The sequence below is a fragment of the Accipiter gentilis genome, chromosome 5 (assembly GCF_929443795.1).
Source record: "Accipiter gentilis chromosome 5, bAccGen1.1, whole genome shotgun sequence".
Taxonomy (NCBI): Eukaryota; Metazoa; Chordata; class Aves; order Accipitriformes; family Accipitridae; genus Astur; species Astur gentilis.
Genome location: NC_064884.1, coordinates 1061196 through 1085808, shown reverse-complemented (window position 1 = coordinate 1085808; position 24613 = coordinate 1061196). Strand labels below are relative to the sequence as shown.

The following is a 24613-nucleotide window of genomic DNA, read 5'->3' as shown; positions in this document are numbered from 1 at the left end:
CTTTATCACACACTTAAAGATCTTCACATTTTAAAAGTACATGGTATTAAAACTATTGCTAATCCTCAGGCCTGGTCAGCTTCATTTCATGCACCCAATGTGACGTAGCTATTGGAGAGTAGTGATAAATTGTAAAGCGGACCCACCATAATAGCTTGGGATCAGTCCTTCTCGGAAGGACATGAAGAGAATGCTATGTGTGCAGGTTGGGGGTTCTTCCTAGGCTATTACCAGCATGTGTTAACCTTTATGAAACCTGTCTTTTCTTTCCTAGGTTACTATTGCCCCAAGAATACAGAATTTGCCACACAGTATCCTTGTCCCCCTGGAACCTACAGTGAAGCTTTAAATATCTGGGATGCTTCCAAGTGCCAGCTATGTCCTCCTGGAAGGGTCTGTTCCAAGCCAGGCCTAGCAAGACCAGATGGACTATGCATGCCTGGATGGTTTTGTCCACCTGGATCCACATCAAGCAAACCAGTGTTTCCTGGAAATTACTCTGGTATGAAGGGGAATGGTAAAGCGTGATGATGATTATTATTATTGAGGAGGTGGTATTGCAGTCACCTAAAGGACCCAGCCAGGTTCAGAATGGCTTACTTTCCCTTTTTACTTTCCTTAATTCAGTGCTCTTGTTCTGTTCTTCCTGAGCTCTTTAGATAAGATACAGTGCTTGCAATTCTTATGTTTCAACTCAGTCTGTGTCTTTTCCGTTAGCAGGCATGGCAGCTTCAGCTTCTGGACCTGTTGGATTGTGCCAGGCGGGAACCTTTTGTCCTGCTGGTTCATTTCTTCCTCTTCCCTGTACTCCAGGTAGGAGAAGAGTCTTTCTCTCTGCACAAGTTTTTTGGGTTGGATCGGGTTTTTTGTACATATGTACTCTTTTCCCTTTTGCCAGAATCAGTAGGCAATCCCAGTCTTGTGCTGTGACTGTTTGGTTCTGGCGTTTCTTAAACGATGGCCTTGCTTCTGCCCCCTGTGCCAGGTTTGTACTGTGCAACTGCAGAGCTCGCAGCTCCATCAGGTCCCTGTGAGGCTGGCTTCTACTGCACGGGGGGCTCCACGCTCCCAAACCCTATGGATGGAGCAGTGGGGAACATTTGTCCTCGAGGCCACTTTTGTCCTGCAGGGAGTTCTTCTCCATCTCCATGTCCCCCAGGTAGGTTTGGTGGCAGCTGCTACACGCTATCATTTGTCTTCCCAGTGTCCAGTGAGCTGCTGAGCTTCCCTGGGTCTGTGCCATTCTTCTGCCAGCCCCTTGTTCCCTTTTGCTGAAGCATGCCTTTATGTTCCCCAGAGGACAGCTGCTATCAGCACAAAGGCTTAGCCTCTAATCCAGTGCTGTTGTATTGGAAACATCAGTCCTAAATGTGCATTCAGACAGTAATTGCAAAACTTCCCCTGGAGCCTCAGTCTGTGGTCTACATGCTGCTGTGCAGCTGTGGTGGGGGGGATGCTCTTTGCTGAGCCCTGCTGAAGGACACTTCACGCAGCCAAGCACGTATAAAAGCCTCTGCCGCCCTCCCTGCACGGTAAGAGCTGTCCTTTAACATCACCATTCATTAATGAAGGATTAAGTTGAATGAGAAAGACTGTGGAACGTTTGTTTCTTTCCTGGGTTAAATCTGAAGTTACGTAAAGCATGTGATTGCACTGCTCAATCCGGACTAGAAATAAATAGGAATTCACCTCAGCCAGTACTCAAGACCAACCTCATACAGACCCTTCTTATAGGAATCCTGTCATCTATTCTCCTGAGGGAGTGCTGGAGACTGTACTCCCTTTGAATTCCTTCCAGACGGCATCCTTTTGGCATCTACTGCAAGACGCGGCTGGGGCTACTGTAGCTAGAAAGTTACTGCATGAGCAGCTTGTGCTTCTATCCATAGCTGCTTCCAGCAGGGTCTAGGATGATGTGAGAATGTGCTTTTGGTGGTGTTTTATTTTCAGGCTCCTTTTTGGCTCATCGTGGTGGCCAGTCACCACAGGATTGCCAGGCTTGCTTCCCAGGGTGGTTCTGTTCTCAGCATGGCCAGAGCTCCCCGGAGGGCTTGTGTAAAGGAGGATGGTTTTGCCCAGAGGGCTCTGTGTCAGCCCAGCATTCAGGTAGGCAATCTTAGGGGTTATTCTTTACCTACTAGAGCTGCAGTGGCAAGATGATCTTAAAATCTAACTTTACTTGCAGTTTCAAGTTATGTTTAGAAATGACTAGCAATTTAGATGGAATAATTTTTGGAAAACATTTTTTAAAGTAACACAGGTTAAGTAGCGGGTAATTGTGTGTAAATATAGTAGAAAACGTAGGGGATTTTACCAAGGAAAAAAAATAAAAAGCTGAAAAATATCCCAAGAGGAGTTTATTCCTTGTGATATTTTCGCCTTTGTTAGAAAGAGCTACAGAGAGAGAGGTTATATGCAATTGTCTATCCTCCCTTTCAAACAGATGATGATGTAGGGACAAGTGTAACTGAAATCCTGACATATTAGAAACATACAGGTGGCTCTGTGAAAAAGAAGTTAGTGAACCATGTGACAGTGCAGAGAGGCTGCAGCCTCTTCAGCTTTCTGGGAGCTGTTAAGGGCAACATGTCTGCATGGCTGTTCAATTGAAAGCCTAGTTCAGTGATACATGAAGTTGGTGTTCAGAGTGCAGCGCATGGGTCTGCACTGCTCAAATCTGTGTTTAGTAATGCTTTTAACAAAACCAGGGTAGGGTTTTTTTTCCTTATAAACCTTTTATCTTATTAAATCTTCCAGTTCTATGTTTGTGGCGATGCTTCCCCTAATGGCACTATAAAGCTGTTCAGGACATAAGCAGAGCAGTGACGTTAGAAGTGTATTTCTTTTTTTGCTCCTAGACTATTTGTGTCCTGTGGGTCACTATTGCCCCACTGGCAGCCCAGAGCCCATACCCTGTCCCTCTGGAAAATATCAGGACCAGGCTGGTAAAGGCCAGTGTGAAATATGCCCAGCAGGAATGTAAGTGAAATGGATTTGCTCCTTTCTCTGGATGCTTTCTTTAGGAATTAGCATGTGTATTTCCCTCTGTCTTAGTCAGATCTGTGTGTTGTATCCTTCGATACACAAGGCTGGTTTTCTTGTTTTCGTTTCCGTATCGCCTTTCCCTTTACTGTGTCATTTTCTGTACCACAACCCATGTATCGTAGAAAATCCGTCCTGGTAGGTCTGTCTGCTGGGATGGACAAAATGTTCGTGACGGGTTGCATCTTGGCTCTCCAGTTGTTTCCTTTCAAGTAATTTGTTTTCTGTGTAGTCTTAGAATGTCACTGTTGCACAAAAAGTTTCTTAGTCTCTGGCAGAATAGAGGGAGAGCATGGGTTGAGGCAAGACTTGGGGTTTTTTTGGTAGGTTCTGTGCCCCAAAAGGCCACCGAGGTGATCTCCAAGAAAACTTCTCACGTGGCGTGGTCAAACCAGTAGAATGTCCAGCAGGATATTACTGCCTGTCGGGAACAAAAGCTGCCAATCAGTACCCGTGCCCAGAGGGCACCTACAGTAACCAAACTGGACTGGGAAATCCCAGGGAATGCAAGCCTTGTCCTGGAGGCAAATTTTGTGCCAGTGCAGGTAGGAATCATGTACGGATCAAATACAATCCTAGGCTGTTTTGTATCTAGGAGAGTCAAAAAGATCCACCAATGGGTCAAGTGTTCTCCTGTATGCAGTTCATATGACTTTTAAGTAGCATTTGTAATGATCTCTGGGAGTCCTTGGGTAGAGATTTTTTGTGCTCAGTTTTAAAGATTTTTACAAACTATCTTTTGTAAGTTTAATTAAAGAGGCAGATTAAGGTGCTTTTGTTTTAGCAGAGATGATGAAACCAAAAGCCAAGCAGCTTGGGTTCTAGGATTCATTCATTCTTGGTTGTCTCTTAGTGGAAAGACCAGTACTGATCAGCCCTTTCTGTAAAGGTGATCTAGAAAGCTGTTTAGACCTTTTGCTGTCTGGTAATCAGTTGTGTAAATAAATGTGGAAGATCGTAGATCGAACTTTTAAGTAACAGAGCTAGTCACAGGCCACTAGACTCTGAAGTCATTGTGATGACAAGGTTTGTCTGGTTGGTTTAGTCCAGAAGCTGTGATTTATGTAATGCCACTGGCTTATTTCACTTTATGCTCCTTTTCTTTAGGACTCTCGTCCCCAAGCGGTCCCTGTTTGCCTGGGTATTACTGCACTTCAAAGGCACGTATGCCCAATCCTGTTAACGATGAGGCAGGCAACCTTTGCCCGGCAGGCCATTACTGCCCACCAGGTAGCAGCAAGCCAGAGCCATGTCCCACTGGCACGTTTTTACCTCAGTCTGGGATGGTTTACCATAATGCCTGTTTGCCCTGCCCTGGTGGGAAGTTCTGCCAAGGAGAAGGCCTGGCCAGTGTTTCTGGTGTGTATTGCATGCATCTAACTAACATCTTTTTTGTCTCCCAGTTTGGATTTTTTTTTTTTATGTTTCCTGGTTGCTTAAACAAATGCTGAAGCTTTTCTTTCTTGCAGGAATGTGTTACGCCGGGTATTTCTGTGGTCTTGGATCCACGCAGCCAGATCGTAATCACTGCCCCCCTGGCTTCTACTGTCCTGAAGGCTCTGAATCCCCAATCCCATGCAGCCCTGGAAGCTTCAACTCTGACAGTGGGAAATGGCAGTCAACAGACTGTCAGCTCTGCCCAGCTGGATACTTCTGCAATGGTGAGTTTCTGCTGGTGTATTTGGTAACTGGGGGGTTACGCAATGTGAGTCAAGATAGACACTCACTACAGCTTTATTTCTTACAAGCTTGTCCTTAGCAAATATAGGAGGAACAAACTCAATAAGTGTCACACATTATCTTTTGTTAGTGATGGTTTCTGCAGGCTGTACACTAAGTATAAATGCCCTGAATCATTTGTCTTCTAAAACTCCTGTTGTGTTCTCGGTAGCGGTCTCTGGTCACCCATAAACACTTCTTGCTTGCTATTACACCTTCTTTCTTCCTTGGCTCAGCCACCTCTTATGTCTTTTATGTTTTTGGCCTCTCAGGGAAACAAAATATCCTGGCAAACAGGCACTTGGTACTGGCTAGCAGCCAGAGTCTCTGCTCCGAGACAGCTGCTCCTTCTCAGAGGTTCGCACCATCTGTCTGTACAAGATGTTTATTTGCTCCCCCCAACACTGAAATATTTGCGGTCACACTGACAGTAACAGATATGCCCATCACCTTCTGTGAGACAAAGAGGCTTTTCCTTTCTCAGGTGAGGAACTGAAGCAAGAGGGAGGAAATGACTGAGCTAATGTGAGTTTATAGGAGAGCTGGAACCACGACTGAGAGACTCAGAATCACACCTGAGTCTTTTAATTGGAAGCCTATGTTTCCCCCAGGCATATAATTAAGAACTGACTTTCCTGTGCGATAAGATGTTCTTTATTTGAGGCTGAACTTCAGAGAATAGGTACTTTCTGACACACCTTACAGGTATATGATGAAGCATTTCATGATTCCAGCAGATAAGGGTTTCCAATGTCTTTGTTCTGGTAAAGAAAAAGGAAAGGCTTTGATTTTGTTGTTGCAAGGCTGGGCAAAACCACTTCTGAAGGACCATGTTCTGCAGGCAACTACTGCCCACCTGGCCAGACTTCAGTTACTCCCTTTCGCTGTTGCTGTCCACGAGCCTTTTACTGCCCCATGGGATCTGCTTTTCCTATACCCTGTAAGCATGGGACGTACCAGTCACAGGAGAGGAAGGACTTTCATGACCTCCACCCAGCAGGACTCTTCTATGAACAGCCTAACAAAAGTGGGGAGTCTGCATGGGGCTGTGTATTGCAATAAAAAGAGATTCCATGTCACTAAGGGCTGAGTCTTCCTGTTAGACTTAGTGGAACAAAAAAGGATTTTGAATGCTGTAGCTTCCTTTCTTCTGTTAAGGTTCTACTAAGTCAGTATTACATGAATTGAACTGGACAGGCAGGTGCATCAGTTTCTGCCAAGAATGGAAGTCAAAACACATTTCAAAGAATATGAGGCTGCAGGTAAACAAGTAGGCTGAAGCCAAATCTTTCTCCTATCTGGGGAAAGAAACTCCATGCCCAGGACAATATGAGTAACAAAGATATCCCTGTGCGGTAGCTCATGCATGCAACGCAAAAATGCAAAAAATACAGCTGCACGAGTGTGCTTGAACTCCCTAGATGGGATTACTCTAATGAAACTGTAGGCAGCTCCTTTGTAGACATCCGAATCTGAGCTAGTTTTCTGTAGTCAATGAAGAGAGAGAGGGGCACTTTGGAGGTTCAGTTTATTTTTCTCATTTTTAGATGTCTGCCTTAGGATGAGATGAAATGCAGTTCCTCTGGAAGTGCTGTTTCTCTCCAATTACTGCAATGGGAATCTGAGCAACTAAATCAGAAGTACACACGATGAATCCCATGTCCTGGGTCTGGCTAAACTAATGGGGGAGGAAGGCTGACTACGTTGATAGAGAATGACATTGCCTGTCACGTCTTGTAATATCTCCTGAGCAAGGTGCTATTCTTTGTATTCTAGGTTCACATGCTCCTGAGCTGTGCCCTGCTGGGTACTTCTGCCTGCCAGGTACCAACTTCAGTACAGAGCATCCATGTCCAAAGGGTACCTTTGGCCCCAGGACTGGCACCACTAGCAAGTCTGACTGTGAGCCCTGCCCAGCAGGTAAGTAGGGACTTGGCACAAGAAAGCCAGGGGGCATACATGGGAAGGTTCAGGAAAATCCTTCATGTTATTGACTCCTGCACTGATCTTCTGTGCAGGCCCTCACACTGACATTGCTTTCCTGTTTATTTTAGGCATGTATTGTTCAGCACCAGGTCTATCACAGCCTTCTGGATTTTGCAGTTCAGGTTATCATTGTGCCACGGGAGCCATCAGCCCAGCCCCCTTCAAGCACAGGGTGAGTGAGTGCCGGGCGGCAGGACAGTAAACCTAGTGACAAGGAATGGTCTGTCACAATCTTGTAGCTTCTGGTGTAACATTTTCCAAGCATTACTGCTCTCTATGGGGTTGCTCATGCCTTTTACTGCTGCCCTTGAAAGCTCCTCAGATGTGGTGATGTGCTGCTCTTAATGTCTGCTGGAATATGTTGCTGCCTACTGATAAACTCTGGCCAGACCTCCGTTTCTGTAGATTGCACTGGAGCAGGCTGTCTACTATCTCCTCCAAAAGGTGGTATCAGCTATGCCTCAGTAGCCAGTGCCCTTTTTATGCCAGCCGTGGTCTTTGTTTAGTTTCAGTGGCAGCGAACTTATAGGACTCAGCTCCTATGTGCCCTTTCCAGAACCTGGCTGTGTAGTACATTGTGCTAAATCTTCTTTCAAGAACACTTTTTCTCTGCTCTGTATTTTTCTGATACAGGTGGAATCTTCCAGCCTTGGTCTGCCTGGTAATGACATCTGTCCTGTAGGGCATTTCTGCCCCAGAGGTACAGGGTATCCTGTGCCCTGTCCTCCTGGATCCTTCTCTACCATTGTGGGCCTGGAGGCAGAGGAACAGTGCCAGCCCTGCCCAGCTGGACGGTATTGCAGTGGGGCAGGATTGTCTGATCTGGCCCAGACATCGCTGTGTAATGCAGGGTGCGGTGAGACAGTTGCTTGTTGGTGGCAAAATACAGCTGTCAGGATTGCTATAGGTTATAGTAGAGGGAGATCCAAACTAGAGGTACCGGGCCTGAATGTCTCTTGTCGAATGCCTTGTGTGCAAATATTTATACTCAAGATTGATTAAACCACAACGACTTTTGTTCTTAGCCCTTCCGGTCAGCTACACAGCATCTACTTGGTGATCTCAGTAGATGTTTCAGAGCCATTCCTTTTCCCTTTATGTTTGCCTGACATTCTGTCCCAGCCTTATGCATGGTTTTTCGCCATTTTTCACTGTAGGTTTAGTGTATTACAAATCCCTTATTTAGCCTCATAATCACACTTGCTGAAAATTCGACCTGGGCATCCTTTTCCTGTTCTGTGTTTATCTCTTTTCCCACAAGGTGGTGCAATAACCAGAGACAAGGTAGCATTTCTAGCCTTCATAATGTAAGCAGAAGAGTGCCGTTAGCTGTACTTGTCCATTTCATGAGTATGCCTTATAGTAAGAAGCTAAAGAAGCTGAGTTTATTTTGTCTGTGAAAGAGAATTTTAGAATTGATTTCACTGTAGTGTAATGAGATTTTGTGGGGAAAGATTTCTGATACCAGGTGGCTCTTGAATCTAGTGGAGAAAACCACAATGAAATTTGGCTAGAAGTTGAAGCTGAACTTAGAATACAAGCAAGGGCTGCATTTGGAATGACTAAAAATAATTAGCCACGGAAACAGAATTCCTGGGTATAATAGGGATTTGCACTTCTCAGTTGAATTTTAGAGCCTTCCCAAAAATTCCTTTAACCCTAGAAAGATTTTTAGCCTGCCTGCAACAGTATTGGCTAAGGTTTTCTGGGCTGAGTGATAATGAATATTACATGATTATAAATAACTCTCAACTTCCAAAATCTGTCAAGTTCTTGCCTCCAACAGGGTACAGTTTGTCCTTTGCCCAGGCTGCTTTTCAACACCTCTACCATGTAGCATGCATCACTTCTCATAGCCCATTCAGTCCTAAATAAGTCTTGCTTCCAGGCAAAAGAACACAGCTTTGCTGTTCTTTTGTTCAGTGCTGCTCCTTTTGCACTCAGTATTTTGCCTTAAGGACTAGGAATTGTTTCTTCTTCAGAAACTACATCGTTTGAATCCTTGTCTACAGCATGCGGTGGGACCATGGCTCCCACTTCCTTGTTGCTCAACTCTTACGGTAATAGATTTTATATTTCTTCATCTTTACTTGTTGGCAGAGTGTTGGGAGGGAGGCGGTAAAGAGAAGATTCAATGTTAGAACTATATGGCGTGAAAACAGAAGCCTACAAGAAGACTGGGGGCAAAAGCAGACTAAGCAAAGACAGCAGGAACTGAACGCTTGGGCCCTGTGCTTTGAAGTAAAAAAACCCTTTAGTTTTCAAAGGCTTTTCCTTCCAGAATGAGAACGCTTTCCAGTCAGCTTAGTGCAAAGAAGCCATTTGCTGGGATTTTCAGGTGGGCACTAAATTCCAGATGATGGGGAGAACTTGTTAGCAAAACTGAAACAAACTGCATTTTCAAGGGTTTGTTAATGTGCTGACCGTTGGTTTTTGATTAGTGCCTCCCCCACCTATTGCCTCTAAACAGTAAGCTGTCAGCTTACTGTTTCAGGTCTGGATTTTCTCTCTACAGCTACGTTTGCCTGGGAGGAAACTCTGTTCCCTGCCCTTCTGATGGGATTCATGGATACAGATGTCCCAGCGGCTTCTACTGTCCTGCGGGCACTGGGGTCGAACTGCCCTGTGAGCCTGGCACATTCAGCCCTATGCCTGGGGCAAGCGTCTGCCTCCCTTGCCCAGCTGGTACAGCCTGCAGCAATGCTGCCACTGTCGAGCCGCTCAGCTGCCCCAGAGGTGAGGAATACATGTGTGCAGAAAAACCCACTAACATACAAGTGGGAAGAGATATGATGGATGCCTGTATAACTCTTTCTGGCTGAGCCACAGTAGTTGGTTCATTCCAGGGGATGCTATTAATTAGAGCAAGCTCAGTGTCCCCACCTCTTTCTCCTTCCTTTTTTGAGCGGTGTCTCATTCATCTCTCTCAATGTACAGGTTACTATTGTCCAGTTCAGACGGCTGTCCCCCTGCCGTGCCCTGAGGGGACACTGAACACCTTGGAGGGGGCATTTGCCCCCACTGCCTGCAGGCTGTGCCCAGTGGGGAGGTACTGCAGAGGAGATGCTAACTGGGAACCTGATGGTGAGTTTTTGGTTAATAACAGACCACCCGCAACAGAGGGGTTGGAGATTCAGGGCTGGAGGATGTAAGGAAGTGGAAAACATATCTCAGTGAACAGAGGTCATAGAGGCTATTGGAGGGCACCCTTCTTTCTTAGGTCTGTGCCTATCAATCATTTCTTTTCTCTGTTTCATTCTTTTAACGGAGCATTTGTCTTGGATGTTATTTTTATATTAGGGCATTGCTTTCCTTGTCTCCCTTAGTTTTTTCTGCTTTCTCTTTCTTCGCTGTTAATCCTTTTATTGCTCTTGTTTCTGTCCTAAATCCTTCCCCTCCTGTTTAAGCACAGAGTAATTGTCACTGGGCCAAAATGCAAAGGTTGAACACATGAGAAGAAGAGAGGCAGAGCTCCTTCCACAGAAAACAAAATATGAGGAACCAGTTAGAGAATTGAAAAGGTAAGCAAATGCCAGATGAGGTCAGTGCAAGTAAAGGAAGGAAGTGATAGAGGCCAAACATTGAAGAGAAGGAGGCAAGGCAAACAAAAGGTGAACGGCCCAGGGTATCAGCAGTGATAAAACAGGACAAGGATGGGCTTCCAGCTTATGTTCTCTGAGTTATCTGCCTACTTCTGAGGGTTAGAGGAGGTGCCTCTTCACTGACCATGGTACCATGGTCTGGCAATTGCCACCCTCTCTGTTCTCCTATGGCAGGTCTGTGTTCAGCTGGGTACTACTGTGAAGGAGGAGCCGCTGATGCCATTCCACGTGCGACATCTGCCTTCCCGCTTAACGGGCCCTGCCCACTTGGGCACTATTGTCCAGAGGGTACTCATTTCCCAATTGCCTGCCCAGTGGGGACCCTGAACAATGCCACAGGTGAGTGTGACTTCACTCACAGGTTTCTCCTGTGGTCCACAGTGATGGGGGACTTCATTGCTGGCAGCCATGGTGAGGGGGTGCCCCTTGGTCACTGAGGGGTAGTGGTAGCCTCAGCCAGGCCTGATGGTGGCAATGTGTTAGCAGTTCAAGTGAGTACTGATGATGCTGTGACTGTACTGGGTGTACTTTCATCTCCCTCTCTCGCTGGCCTTGACTTTTGGTTTCCTCCTCAGGTGGTACCTCCCCAGAGAGCTGTGTGCCATGCTATCCTGGGTCTTTCTGTGCTAGCATTGGTTTGAGTTCTCCAACAGGACCTTGTACTGAGGGGTTTTACTGCCCAGCAAACTTCAGCTCCGTCAGCCCCACAGCGTTCCTCTGCCCTAAGGTACTGCTTAGTGACAGCTGGACAGTGAAAGGGGTGGGTCTTAGCTCTGGGTAGGAGGTGTCTGTTTTCCACAGTGGCAAAGGGTCACATGTGCCTGATTGAAATGTTGATTACATCTGCATGGAGTGTTGCCCTAGGCTTTGGTAATTCTGGGATTCACCCTTTACGCAGACCCTAAGTTTGCCAACATCTCCATGCAATCCTCTTCTTTCTCTGTCATTGCCAGGGTCACTTCTGCCAGTCAGGGACAGCTCACCCAACACCATGCCCTGCTGGGGAATACCAGCCAGCCAGGGGCTCTGCATCCTGCATCCCATGCCAGAGAGGATTCTACTGCCAGGAGCTGGTGGCAGGAGACCCCAAGCGCTGCCCACCACATTCTTACTGTCCTACAGGTCCACTGAAACTTGCATACCTGCTATGCCAAGGATTCAAACGTCGTGTGCCTCACTGTGATCCTAGAGTTGTACAAACCTAATGTGTGTCTTCCTGTAGGCCGGGTGATGAGGAGGTGGCAATGAGCAAATATGGCATAGTTGCTTCCTTGCTTTCTGGGAGTCATTTTTTATGCTCTGATACGCTTCTAGAGTCTTGTCAGATCACAACAGTCTTCCTAGGGTTTTTTATTGTCTCTGCGGTCTCCCTTTCAGGCACACGGGTTCCTCTCACGTGTCCTGAAGGCACCTTCACTCCTGCAAATATGACTGGCCTCTGGAACGAGAAGGAATGCCTGCCTTGCTTACCTGGTCACTACTGCAGGTTATGATTCATTTCAATCTGGCATTTTTTCACTTTGTCTTAAGCAGTTTGGCATCCTTGTTTTGTGCTGATAAATCGATGCTAAGTTCCTCCTAGCTTTTCTACCACAACTCTCTCATTCAAGGAAAGAAATATAATCTTAGACACAGCTTTTGATTACAGAGGTGTTGGATCTGTGAATTTTGGGAGGCATCTCAAAGCAGTCTGACATCATTGTCACGATACAAAGAAGCATCTGAAAGAGATAGTGGGTAGCATTTGTGAAAATAATCCAGAAAGTCCAACCCAGTGGAAAGTCATCCACAATTTCATCTGAACCAATTTGCCCATGTTCATGGAATTTGAACTCAAAAGTGCCTGGCTCGCTCTAGTAATCTGCATGTTTTTATAAGTGGAGCAAATGGGTCTATTTTCTGTCTCATATCAGTGTAAGAAGTTCTTATTTTTTGTTGTAGACTTCATAGAGTTCATTGCATCAATACTTGCTCTGTTTCTGCACCAAATCATTAGTAGTACATTGTATATAAATTCTGACTGTCCTCTCTGCTCCAGGCATGGACGTCTGGAGGGGAAGTGTGCTGCTGGATACTTCTGCCTTGCTGGGAGCTCTCAATCTACTCCACAGGGCCACAGCTTTTCCTGGCGTCTCCTGTCTGGGTGCCGCTGGGGTCAGGTGTGTGCAGGGCTGTGTCCTGCAGGTAAGTGAGTATCTCAATAGTATTTAAAGTATAGAATATTGACTTGCTTCTAAAACTGGAGAGCATCTGTTATCTTGTGTAATATATTATGGTCACTTCTTTGAAGTTGTCATTGCTCATTGGTTTTCTCTGGTTTTGTATCTTCAGAACAAAGAGGTGTGCCGGACCAAAAGGCCACCTTGAATTTATGGTGCTAGACTGCTAGTCCAGCAAAGTTTGAAGGCTGTTGGTTTGGCTCTCTACATGCAGAGCAGCATCCCAACAGCTGTGTAGATGTTTATTCTACAACAACAGAAGGGTCTTGCTGAGTAATTTTTGCCATTGGAGGGCTTTCATATTTTACATTCATCTCTTTCCCATCCATTTCTGTAGGGTTCTACTGCCTGGAGGGATCTGAGGTACCTATACCATGTCCTGCCAATACTATTAGAGATGTTCCAGGGGCTGCAAAGAGAGAAGACTGCCTGCCCTGTCCACCAGGCCACTGGTGCAAAGCAGGTTGGAACTCGGGGGTAAAGAGTGAGGGGAGGGAGTGGGAGTTGCTTTTCAAGAGAGTTGTATGTATCCCTGAGTCTGGTGAGGCTAGCTTTGATACCAGATAGTGCATTGTGGAACAGTCCTTGCAGTAGGACACATGGTCTAGTTGTGAGTTCTAGTGTCTGCAGAGAAGAGAGACATTTAACACTGTTAATATAATGTGCTGTTCCAGCAAACACTGGAAATGTAGGAGAGCCTGGGATCACAACCAGCCTCCAAATATCCCTGTGTGCTCTCTGTGAGAAGAGAGGCTTGGATTGTGGAGGTGGGTTGTATACATGTGTGCAGTAGATTAGGAAGGACCCAGGGAGGATAGAGAAAAAAGGTGTTCCAATTACAATGAAAAGATGACTCTTTAAAGCCCTGCTTTCTGCTTGTTAGGGGATTCAGAGGCCTACCTGTGTCCATCAGGACACTATTGCTTCAGAGGCAATGGCAGCGACCACAGCAGTCTCCTGGCACCTCAGAAATGCCCTCCACAAACTTACCGCAAGCACCCAGGAGCTCAGAGCCTGACGGATTGCCAGCCATGTCCTCCAGGCTATCATTGCCCTTTATCAGGTAAGTGCCAGGTGAAAGCGAGCCCTTTCTCACCTTTAGGGCTGATTACAAAACTTCCCGAGATGAGATAGGGAAAGGGAGAGGTAATTCATGTTCGCAGCAAGCTAAGAGCCCTTCTCTGAAACCCCTCCTGGCCATTCAGCCTCCCTTTTTTCATTCATTTCTTTTCCTAACAGGTCTGACCAGGTTTGAGGATTATCCGTGCCCCCCTGGATACTGGTGCCCTGGGAAAGGGGATGCTTTCCTTTGTCCAGCTGGCACTTCCAGGATCCAGCCTGGTGCAAAATCGTTGGAAGAGTGTGATCCCTGCTCACCTGGATACTATTGCCCGGATCCAGCACAGACAGGGCTGCCTAACACCCAAGGAGTACCTTGTAAACCTGGCTATGAATGCCCAGCAGGTGACATGAGCGTACTCCTTTGTTTTCTTTATTTCCAGCCCTTTCTGAGTCTAGATGGCTGAATGGTACGCCGCAGCCACAGCATTTAGCAGTGACTAGACACATTTTTGCAGTAGCCCTCCTAGGACATGGTCACTGATGGAGTGGCTTTAGAAGTGGATTTATTACCCTGAATCCTTTTTCTGGCTTTTGGCCTTTGAATTCTCATCTCCTGTTTCTCAGCTTTCCCTTCCTGTTCTCCTTTAGCTGAGGTTTCCCAAAGGAAGTGGTGTGTTCCTAGAAAAGAAGCAGATATCTTTCATCATCTAGGGCTAGGCATTCAGGTGTTAGCATTCCGTGTTAAATGGCAAACTGGTTCCCAACACATCTGGCCCTTCTGTGAGCGAGAGGAAAAGTGCTGTGTTTGGGGACAGTCACTCTTAATAAGCCCCCTTGCTCACTGTCTCCCCAGCACACACTCTCTTGTTCTGGGAATGTCACATAATCAATCACTGTTTCCCCTTTTTTCCACCAGGTTCAGTAAATCCTAAGCCTTGCAGGCCTGGCCTATACTGTGGTGCTCGCACAGCTGCGCCTTCCGTGTGCCCTGCTGGGTATTACTGTCCTGAAGGATCGTCGACATACAATAGCCCTGAGCAGCTGTGAGTACCTAGCATGTTTGGTGCAGCCAGCTTTAAGTTTCTAAAAAATCTGAGTATTTGGAAGTGTGTCTGTGATAAAACCTGAGTTAATGCTTCAACCACGGTCTTTGTGCATTGTGCGAAAGCTAAGGTATCTTTGTAGTTACAGTGACTATTGGTGACTGCTAATTACTGGTGTAATCATTGGTGACTGCTAAGACTGAGGGTGATTTATGATTCCTACTAGTTAGCTTGAGCTTAGGACCAGATGAGAACCATTTTTAATTTTGCCTTCAGTTTGCAGTGGTCGTTGAATCCAGAAATCAAAACATTTCCAGAGACTTTCTTCCCTCTTCCTGCCTTGTTTTGCCTTCCAGGTGTGTGTTTCCCTACTACTGTCCCCCAGGCAGTGCTCATCCACTGCCTTGTGAAGGAGGGTACATGGCCCTCAGCTTGCCTGGTCTAAGGGATTCATTTGAGAAATTCTGCAGAATCTGCGACGGAGGCACCTATCGTAGCGACTCTCTCATCACGGCACCCTGTCAGCCCTGCCCAGCAGGCTTCATCTGCCCACAAGGTAAATGGAGCTGCCGTGGAGGAGTGGGGCAAGAAGTAGCATCTTAAACTGTAACGAGAAAGTTTTAAGTTCTACGTAGGCAAAGTTCTTAATGCTCTACAGTTACAAATCCCTGGTGAGGGCTGTCACATTAGTTTGTGGAATATTTGTTTGTGGTGAGTTGTTAGAAGAGTTTAGGGAAATGGGTCAAGAGTGGTTTGGATATTGGTGTCCTGTCTCTCAGGGGATGACCTGCCAAGCCCTTGCGAGCCATGTTTTCTCTAATTTTGTGGCTTAGCTGAGAGGCTCAGAGTTAATGTATTACAAGAAGTAGAAGAGTGAACCTAGGGGTTCAACGTTTGCTGTGTGACAGCCACTGCTGCTTGCAACCTGCTGGGTTAGGTGCAGGAGGAATAGCTTTACGAGCATTTGAAAATCTCTGCTGGCTTGGGATCCTATGTTGAGTTCACTGACGTGTTAGCTCCTGCCATATACCGTGGAGGAGATCATGTCTACCCACTCTTGTCATTGGATTTGTCCAGTGAAATAACTGGGACAAAGGAATCAAGATTTATATTTAAATATAAGTAAAATAAATTGAAAAATGTTTAATGTTGATTAACTTTATATACGCATACGTGTGTATTTATATATATTTGTATTTATAGACATATATATATATAGGTGTGTGTACATGTATCGCTGGAATAAATAAGTGCTCTCTGCCTATCTCTTAGCACTTGCTTGGGTCCTTAAGCAGTGTCTGTGTCCAACAGCCTATCACTTTCTCTAGGCAGTGAGAGTTACCACAAGAAGCCATGCCCCGGTGGCTATTACTGCCCTCCCCTGGCATCTGCCCCTCTGCCCTGTCCCCCAGGGACCTATGGGAGCAGCAACTTTGCAAAGCGTATAGAGGATTGCCAGGCCTGTCCTGCCAACACCTTCAATCACCTTCCTGCTCAGGCTGCCTGTTTCCCCTGTGGCAGTTCTTCTTCCTCTCAGCCTGGTGAGTTGCTGTTTGTGAGGGAAACTTTTCACCTCTGTTGTGAGAAAGACTAAAAAGGAAATCACCTAGAAATCTGATTCCCCCATATGGTTTCGTGACAGACGACAAGCCCTGGGATCCTCGTGATGCTGTGTGTGCTATCAATGCCTGGCTGCTCTTTCTCTGTCCCACCCAGAAGGAGCATTCAATTTTCAAAGCTGTCTTTTGTTCTCTTGTGCTTTGTTAGCCGAGGGGATTTGAATTCATCTTCTTCAAAGGAAGGAAGAGATGAGATGAGCAGCCCTACTAATTCTTGCTCTATCATTGCTTTGAAAGCAGTGGAGTTTCACCAAGAGTACTTTTACCCTGAATTGGGGAGCTTGCATTAAATGTAGCTGTGCTTTTGAGCCAAAACTGTGCACTGCAACCATGTCCAGCTTGGGCTATGATAAAGTGGGAGAAGGCTAGAAAACTGGAAGGTAGGTGGCTAAACACAGCAGAGAGTGCATATGCTTTATTCAATGTACTGTGCAGTACTGTACCAGCATTTCAAATCAAGTGGATCTGAGAGTGTTGAGGCTCAAGAGAGGGGCTTGGCAGCCCTGATTGACTGGGTCCTTACCCTATCCGGTGGCTTAATGTACAAGTTAATGGAGTGCTTGTCAAAATGCCACTGTGGCAAATGACCAGCTGGGCCTTTTCGCATCTCTTGTTAAATGGGCACTTCAGGAAATGATCTAATGATTGTGTTGGTGGAGGAAAAGTCAGGCTGGCTCCAGCTGGCTTTCCTGTTGGCTCCACGCTGCTGTGCTAGAGGGGCAGCAGACTCCAGGATTGTCACTAAAATGAGCAGTGTGATTTGGCCAGAGTATTATTCAACACAGGAACTGCTGCTTTTTGGTGAGTGCAGTTTTTTCAAACTATGTTCCCCTACCATGATTACCACTCTAAATCCAACCTTTTCTCTAAGGTGCTGCCAGCTGTACCTGCCACGGGTTGAACCGGGCTTTCCAGCAGTCGGATGCCTCCTGTATCTGCCAGGCAGGTTACATTTACTATGATGAGAGAGGCAAGAAAGACCCTGACAGCAACAGCAATCAGGACTGCCGACCTCAGGTAAAGTTTGGCTTCAGAACAAAGTTGTTGCATGACATGCGGGAGAAGGAAAGTAGTTCAGTGCTTTAGGCCCTCTCTCAGGGTGTGTACATGCATGCAATCTGAGCTTAGTTCTCTGGGCTTCTGCAGACACAAGCAAGTCCTTTAGCTGTTTTGTTTGAGACCCTTGCCCCTTCCTTGTAGGATATTGGCATTGTCGTCTTTACCAAAATCTTGTGAAGTGAAATTCATAAGGGCTGGAGGCAAAAGATACTTCCATACTACAGCAATGGGGAGCAGCCAAGTGTCTCAGATGATAGATGCAGGAATATAAGCCTCCATATGGAGTTCTTCATTAGACCGGCCTGAGGAATTTGGATGGGAAATGAAAGCGTTGTGATCTTTCTTCCACACTTTCCAAGTTGTCTTTTAATGGACCTCGTTGGATTACCTTTATGTTGAATGTCAGCAGTGTGGGTGGAGGAGGAAGATAATTTTGTCTGCTGCATCTTGGTTAAAGTGCTAGAGCTTGTTTGGTTTCGCACATTGGATGAGTGTTGTTCTTTCAGGTGGATGAGCTCTGCGCTCCTGGAGAGGTCCGTCTAGCATCTACACGCCAGTGTGTTTTTCCTGAGCGATATGACTGTTCTCCTTCTTGTGGGCCTGCAGGTGGAGAGATTAATGCAGAGCTGGGCATGTAAGTCTCTCAGCCCAGCCTCTCTTTAAGAAGTACTTCACAATTAGTTCTGAGTGGCTGAGTTACTGATCCCATGAAGTCATTCCAGGGTAGGGCTGTGGGAGGTGTTTTTGAGAAATTTTCCATTGCTGGAGTTCCTTTCTGTGGAGATACCAGCCTTCAGTCCACGTTCATTGGCCTCATTCCTCTACCTAGAGAGTATGTCTGTGTTTTCAACATTACCTAGTGATTTTGTACGCTTGGGTGGAGACACCAGAATGAGCACTGAGTGGCAACGTGAGGGCGAACAGAGCTCACGTTTTCTGAGGTAGACTTTTTCTGTGTACCTCAGGTTGAGCCCTCCCTGAAGTGGATGATCCCTCTGTTGGATTTTGACCAGAACTGAGGAAATGGATCCTCATTCCTGTGCCCACCGCCTTCAAGGCTGACTAAAACACTGAAGCTAGTTCTTGTCATATGATACTACTTTTTTCTCTCTGTGAACAAACTTCTGTATTGCAAAATCTTCTCCTGACATGGATTGCACAGAAATCTAGTGTGTTAAAATGGTACTCTGTTGCTTTCACCCATTTTCTTAAAGCAGAACTTTAAGAAGGGAGGGATGTATAATATTCTGTTACAGGACCGAAGTTCATCTCTATTAGGCACCAAGAGAAGCCTGTTTTAGAGCGGGGTATGGCATTTTGGCCTTTCCCATGCACCGAACAGCAGACAGAGTACTGGATGAGATGGTCTGTGAGTTTGCTCTATCCTGTTTTACATGGATATAGAGTAGGCCCACTCATTGTGTAGGTTGCAAGACACTGGGGCTAGCCTCACCACCAGTATGTTGTAGCTGTTTGCTCAGAGATCACAAGTGATCAAGACCTTTTGTCCACTTTATAGATGTCACTGCAAGCAGTACGTCTCTTCTGAGGAGCTCTGTGATCAACTGTGTTTGCAGAGAGCCCCACGGATCTCCTTGGGATTTGGTATCAATAGAGAGCTGCTTCTGAGGATAAACGAAGGAGAAGTGAGGGTAAGTATGGAGTGAGGGAATGCTTTCCCAGCATGCAAGTCTGCCCTTATAGACTACAGTTAGGTAAAGGGACTCTTGGGGGCTGAGGTTATAGAATAGTACAAAACCGTGAGCAGAGAGTAGAGACTCAACATGTCTCATTGCCCAGAGTACTGATCAGGCAGCAGGTTGGTGTATTACTGAGAAATGATAGTTCCTGAATGGTGGGGATAAAACCTCACTGCAGCAGTCTTGTACAGCCAAAGGTAAGGTTGATCACAAACCAGGGTCTGAGTCCAGGGTTGATTGTATCAGTGATCAGTGTTCTCCTCTGCTTTTAATAGGAAGTGGCAAACGTTCTGGGCCCAGATGAACACGTGCAGAAAAGCCAGCGAGTGCATTTGGTTCTGTTTAGTCCCAGTGGAGTGCTAGGTTTCATTGTCTCCAGCACAGATGTTCTGGATGCATTTCTCACGGGTAAGGCTTGTGAGCCCCTGAGAGTGAACCTCAGTTCCAGCCTGACTAAGCTATTCATTTCCTTTCAAGTTGGCACAGCAAGCAGACAGCAGGTTGGCACAGAGGGAATTGATTGTCAGACACTTCAAATTATTTACAAAGTAGGGAAAGATCTCATGCTATCTGGGAGTAAACAATGGGGACCTGCACTGGCTGCACGGTTAGCTCCCTGGGAACAAGTCAAATAAAGATTGTAGGATGATTTTGGCCTTCCAAGGAACTAGAAGGAAACTCGATTTGGAGGCAAATCTTTTGGCAAGTGCATGCTGGCTCCTAATTATGGTTGCTCCTCATTTATGGTAGTGTGACCGAGAGCAGAAGTTGGCCTTGTGAGATGTAATTGCCCACAGACACAAGATATATAGTCCTTCATTGCCAAGGGTTAGGTGTTTTCACATACTGCTCTTTTTGCAGAATTAATTTTATTTTGTTCTGTTGCCTGTGGCAGGAGATTTTTCATCACATCAATTGCTGCAGAAAGGTCATCGAGTCCAGAGGACTTCCTCCGAAGATATCCATGCCTTGCCCCTTGTTCCTAACCCAGTAGTATGTTTGGAAGCAGGAGACACGATCCTTTTCCAGCTTAGCATCCATTCTCACAGTGAGTGGTTTTGGGTCTGTGTGCTCTTTGCAGATATGTGTGTCTAGACCCGTTTAGAGCAATGACACCACATTTGGTAGTACTGCATGTATGAGCACTCTCCTTCACCTCCCTGTCTCACTTACCCTCAGGGGATTCCAGAACTGTAGTCTAGGCTCTGACAGTGATTTACCTGGTGTTTTTTACTTTTAGACTGGATTTCTGTAGAATAGAGGTAAAATTTTTCCTCTCTTAGAAAGTGTAAGCCTTTCTTGGGCAGTACTGCATACCTCAATTAAATGAGTTGACACTGCATAGCCTTATAAAAGAAATGCAGTTACATAGTTCTTTGCCAGACCGGTGTCAGCTATCCTAACTGAAGTGGGTCAAAGTTGCTGACACTGTGATGAACTGTTCCCAGATCGTGCATCCAGCTATTACCCTGTTTATCAGAAGCAGCATCTATATAACAGCAACCCAAGCTGGGATTTTGGACCCTTCCGAAGGCTAGACCACCTCGTCCAGGAGACTCATCTCAACATCTCCTGGTAATATCTGGCGTGATTAACAGTGCATGTGTTATGGGCAGGACCTGAGAGCGAGTCTTTCACAGAATCAGTAGGTCCTTGGAAGTGAGCAGTATGTGAAAATGCCAAAATTTGGTGTGTTCAAGTCCATGTATTTAACCATCATTACAGCTGGAGGCTAAAGAAAGCTTGGATCAACCAGCACCTTCCTTACTTCTCCCTTCTAGGTTTGCCCATGTTTTCCTGGAGTCTGGGACATATGTTTTCAGGGATAGGACCATTCAGGAACACTTCCTAATTGTGACTGTGAATGAAGCAAATGTGGGCTGTGACCCCAGAGATGTATCCTTCCAGCCCTCTTCTCTGTTCCAGCTGGCCAGACATGGCGTTTTGAAGCAACGGGATCTGAACTTGGCTCCTAACTGGGCTGCTATCACAGGTACAGCCAAAACACTGTGATACCTACCTTGAACCTTGATGCTTAGCCATGACCTTTCTTGTACCTCTTCAGGTGTGTTTAAACAAGCGTTATTTTTTTTTTTAATACCATAAAACCACTGACTTTGTCAGCTTTAATCCTTTTCTCCTGTGGAGATTCCCTTCCCAAAGTTCACTGCTCTCTAGCCAAGAACCTGCCTGTGTAGGAGCTGAAGGGGGAAAGAGCAGGAAGGAGAAGGAGCAGTTGTGTTTCTCTCCACACCCTGCTTGAAGAATTCATGTAATTGAGGGCTTTGCTTTCCTTGGCTTGAAAGCAGAAAATGCTAGTGTGTTTCTGTGACAAACTGAAGTGAAATTAAATGCAGAATTTAAAAGTTCACTAAAGGCTAAACACAAGGGCAGTTAAGGTCTCTCCTCAAAGCCATTCCTCTGTGTAAGTGCTGTGTACATACCAGTGCTTTGTCCATCAGTGAGAGGACAGTAAAGCCATAGGAATGAAAGTGTGGCTTGCAAGCATGATCCTTGGTTCTGTCACATTCAGCTGCCAGTGCTGAAAGCATTTTTCCTCCTTGCCTGCATGCACCAGATCAGCAAGGGGAGAAGCAGAAGCCCATGTAATGAATACGAAAGTTGCTAAATATTGGTTTTGTGTGGGAGGGAGAGCATTTAGTAAAGTGTAAAAGGGAGACTGTGGTATTGATACACACTGCTTCCTATGTTTCTTACTTCATGCCATCCCTCTTGGCTTCCCCAGTTGTCCTTTTTGTTCTGGGCTTCCTGATTGTGGTGCTGACAACCCTGGCTGTAGTGCTCCAGCCTGCTGTCCCTAACATTAGCCCCCTGAAGAGCTGGAAGCCACGATGGAGGAGCCTTGGCGAGCCGCACATCCCGCCAGAGTATGTTCTCCTTAAAGACAGGTAAACCACCTTTTCATGGTAGGTATCAGGAGCTCAGACCTTGATAATACAAAAGCATGTCCTATTGCAATTACTGACTCAGTCCCTGATGCAGGACTTCTTGCCAGCTTTACGGTATGCTGAGTTTCTAGCTGCACAGGGAGTTTCTTGGTATGACCCAGGAGCTCCCCAGCAGTATTCCAGCTCTCTTTCAGTATAGTGTAAAACGGCTCTGTTGTGTCATCTGCGTTGAGTATTATTGTCTGAATTACCTGACCTAGGCTTCCCCTGCATGTTTTGACTTCAAAATCTAGACAAGAAACTTGTTCTTCTGCTTGAGCTAGGCTTGTAATAATGGACTATCTGATTTTACTGAGAAAAATGAGATGTTCTTCACGCCTTCTGTCATTCCATCCAGCCTTCAGTTCTATCAGACGGTTGGTCCTCGTGCTTCTGGAGAAGATGCTGGCTTCACAGAGAAAGGAGCTGTGCATAATGCAGGTGAAGTGCGGTGCCAACCCCAGGTGTTCTCCCATCGGCTTCTTCCCACTTACTTCCCATTCTGTTGTGTTCTGTTAACTCTCTACTATGATATTTTGTACCTACTCACTCAGAAATTTATGCTCACGCTTGAGGTCACGCAATCACCTTGGCTGCTATGCACTTGCATGTTTGTGCACATTTACACACACACACGTGTGCGTGCATACCACACGTGCTTCTAGGCTATGTTCCTTTTATCTCTCCAGTTGGGGGTGTAACCTCCTGTCATTGGAATGCGTTAGTGTTTTCTTCCTTAGGAATTAGGAGGTAAGTGGCCAGCCCTTAAACGTCCTTTAAAACAATAGTGGGTTCAAATGACTAATGAAGAAAATAAAGGATCTTTAAAAATGTTTTCTTGGGTTGTCCTGTTGGTCATTCTGTTCTCTGAAGGCACATAACTCATGGCCTTGTTTGCCTTCTGGGAATGACCTCTTTTTGGGAATTTCAGGATGTTCACAGGGTAGAGTAAGTCCAGAACCCAGCAGATGGCACCATCTAGTGATGCCAAGAACTGCTTAGAGAGAAGTAGCACCCTGACAGTTTACTGGGCAAGTTAGGAGTTGATAGTAACGCTCTGTCATCTTCCCCCTCACTAAGGAATGAGACCTTCTCTTACATCTCTTGCCTCAACCATTTTCCTTCTTCACAGTACACAAAATGCTTTTGCATCCTACGGACAGGCAGTGCCCCTTCTGGGAAATAAATTAGAATAGACTTGTGGCCAGCGGTTAAGTGTGAAACTTACCTTGTGTTTCAGAAGAGCGTTTTGCACTGAGGGTTCTAGAGGATTTCAGTGTTCGCACCCTGTACGATAAGCTGGAAGATCAGAATTTGCACCTGGCGTCTCAGCTGGCAAAGCACAGGATGGATGTGTTGGTGTTTTACAACAGAATCAGCCAGCAGATTCAAAGTCTCATGGTCAGTGTGAAGAAACAGTTGAGGGAAGGGAGTCTTGTAACTGTGAAATTTGTAATATAAGTGATTCCCCTGAAGTGGCAGTTTACTGAGGGATAGGTCTTACTCCTTTTGGTACCTTATTTTGGTATGAAATAGTTACACTAATCTCTGTTTTGATATGAGAGGCAGAGTGTGGAATGGGTGAGTTGTGAGGTTTTCAGAATATAATACTGCTGCTTTCTGTAAACAGGACGTGGTGCAAGCACTGGACTCTGAAGGCCTGAAAATCTTTGCCAGGCAAAGGATTTGTGGGCATAAACCTGCAGACAGCAGCCGGGCAGCAGTGGGCATTGAACAATGTGATGAATGCTGTAGCAACAACTTCCAAGCAGGTGAGAGCACCAGAGTGCAGAGCAAGAGAGAAGCAGAGTGTAAGGGTAGTGTCAGTGGACCAGTTAAAAAAAAGTATGGGTTGTACACACGAAAAAAGATCCCACAAGATTGTGTCTTCCAGTCGTCTCGTAGTTCCTGTAAGAGCTGACAGCCTGTCTTCATGTGAGTTCCATGAGAAGACAGGTCTGTCAGCTTAGGAACGGGTAAGCACAGAGTTGTTCGGAAATGTTACAGCATGAGGCGTCTTGGAACCATCTTGTGGAATTTCCAAAGAAAGGTTCCTGCTCTTGGTTTTACTCTGGAGATCATTTCAGTTCTTCATGTGGTTCTGTAGAAGTCCATTTAAATTGCTTGTCAGGTTCATTAGGTGCTCCGTGGCGAGAGGCAACACGGTTAATGAAAGCTCTGGAAATGCTGCTTGAGAATGCTCTATACAAGAATGTAGCTGTGAAACGAGAAATGGAGCGGAAGGTCCAAGGACAGAATGTGGTGACAGTTGTACCCTCACTGGACAGCCTAGCCAGTGGAAGTAAATCAGAAGTAGTCAAAGGGCAGGTAAGCTGCAGGTTTCTGTTGCTGGGCTCTCTCTCACCTTTCTGCTAGTTTTTCCACTTGCCTGTTTCTTTAACTCTTGGACCTTTTTTATCCCACAGGATCGTGAGCTGCCACAGCAATATGAGCTCTTCAGTAGGAAAGATGCTTTTTTCAGCTTCCCTGGACATGAAGAACATGGTAAGGGCAGCGACTTAGTTGTGGGTGCCATGGGTACTTTTCAGCAATCACAGCAGAAGGCTGAGTCAGTGAAGTCAAGGTTGAGAGAGAGTATATATGTTTGCTAACA

General features: G+C 45.9%; 1 protein-coding gene across 29 annotated transcripts in view; it reads left to right on the top strand.

Moving 5' to 3' along the window:
* Window positions 1–24613, top strand: part of LOC126038892 (zonadhesin-like) — a 151880-nt gene that overhangs the window by 66577 nt on the left and 60690 nt on the right. For 22 of the 29 annotated variants that reach the window (XM_049801326.1, XM_049801328.1, XM_049801329.1 and 19 more), the window contains 37 exons: window positions 275–502; window positions 718–813; window positions 986–1159; window positions 1951–2106; window positions 2859–2979; window positions 3370–3587; window positions 4150–4401; window positions 4512–4703; window positions 6538–6681; window positions 6816–6919; window positions 7381–7598; window positions 9263–9483; window positions 9685–9831; window positions 10524–10688; window positions 10925–11076; window positions 11303–11471; window positions 11727–11835; window positions 12388–12533; window positions 12906–13031; window positions 13452–13631; window positions 13808–14032; window positions 14547–14673; window positions 15030–15229; window positions 16002–16214; window positions 17164–17309; window positions 17858–17985; window positions 18871–19003; window positions 19327–19459; window positions 19947–20099; window positions 20500–20626; window positions 20833–21044; window positions 21798–21960; window positions 22358–22440; window positions 23240–23400; window positions 23630–23771; window positions 24131–24327; window positions 24426–24504. In XM_049801326.1, the coding sequence (XP_049657283.1) occupies window positions 275–502; window positions 718–813; window positions 986–1159; window positions 1951–2106; window positions 2859–2979; window positions 3370–3587; window positions 4150–4401; window positions 4512–4703; window positions 6538–6681; window positions 6816–6919; window positions 7381–7598; window positions 9263–9483; window positions 9685–9831; window positions 10524–10688; window positions 10925–11076; window positions 11303–11471; window positions 11727–11835; window positions 12388–12533; window positions 12906–13031; window positions 13452–13631; window positions 13808–14032; window positions 14547–14673; window positions 15030–15229; window positions 16002–16214; window positions 17164–17309; window positions 17858–17985; window positions 18871–19003; window positions 19327–19459; window positions 19947–20099; window positions 20500–20626; window positions 20833–21044; window positions 21798–21960; window positions 22358–22440; window positions 23240–23400; window positions 23630–23771; window positions 24131–24327; window positions 24426–24504 (5940 nt within the window). Of the gene's footprint in view, window positions 1–274; window positions 503–717; window positions 814–985; window positions 1160–1950; window positions 2107–2858; window positions 2980–3369; window positions 3588–4149; window positions 4402–4511; window positions 4704–6537; window positions 6682–6815; window positions 6920–7380; window positions 7599–9262; window positions 9484–9684; window positions 9832–10523; window positions 10689–10924; window positions 11077–11302; window positions 11472–11726; window positions 11836–12387; window positions 12534–12905; window positions 13032–13451; window positions 13632–13807; window positions 14033–14546; window positions 14674–14949; window positions 15230–16001; window positions 16215–17163; window positions 17310–17857; window positions 17986–18870; window positions 19004–19326; window positions 19460–19946; window positions 20100–20499; window positions 20627–20832; window positions 21045–21797; window positions 21961–22357; window positions 22441–23239; window positions 23401–23629; window positions 23772–24130; window positions 24328–24425; window positions 24505–24613 lie in introns of those variants that run through there. The other 7 variants (XM_049801320.1, XM_049801319.1, XM_049801332.1 and 4 more) reach the window with 7 other exon arrangements.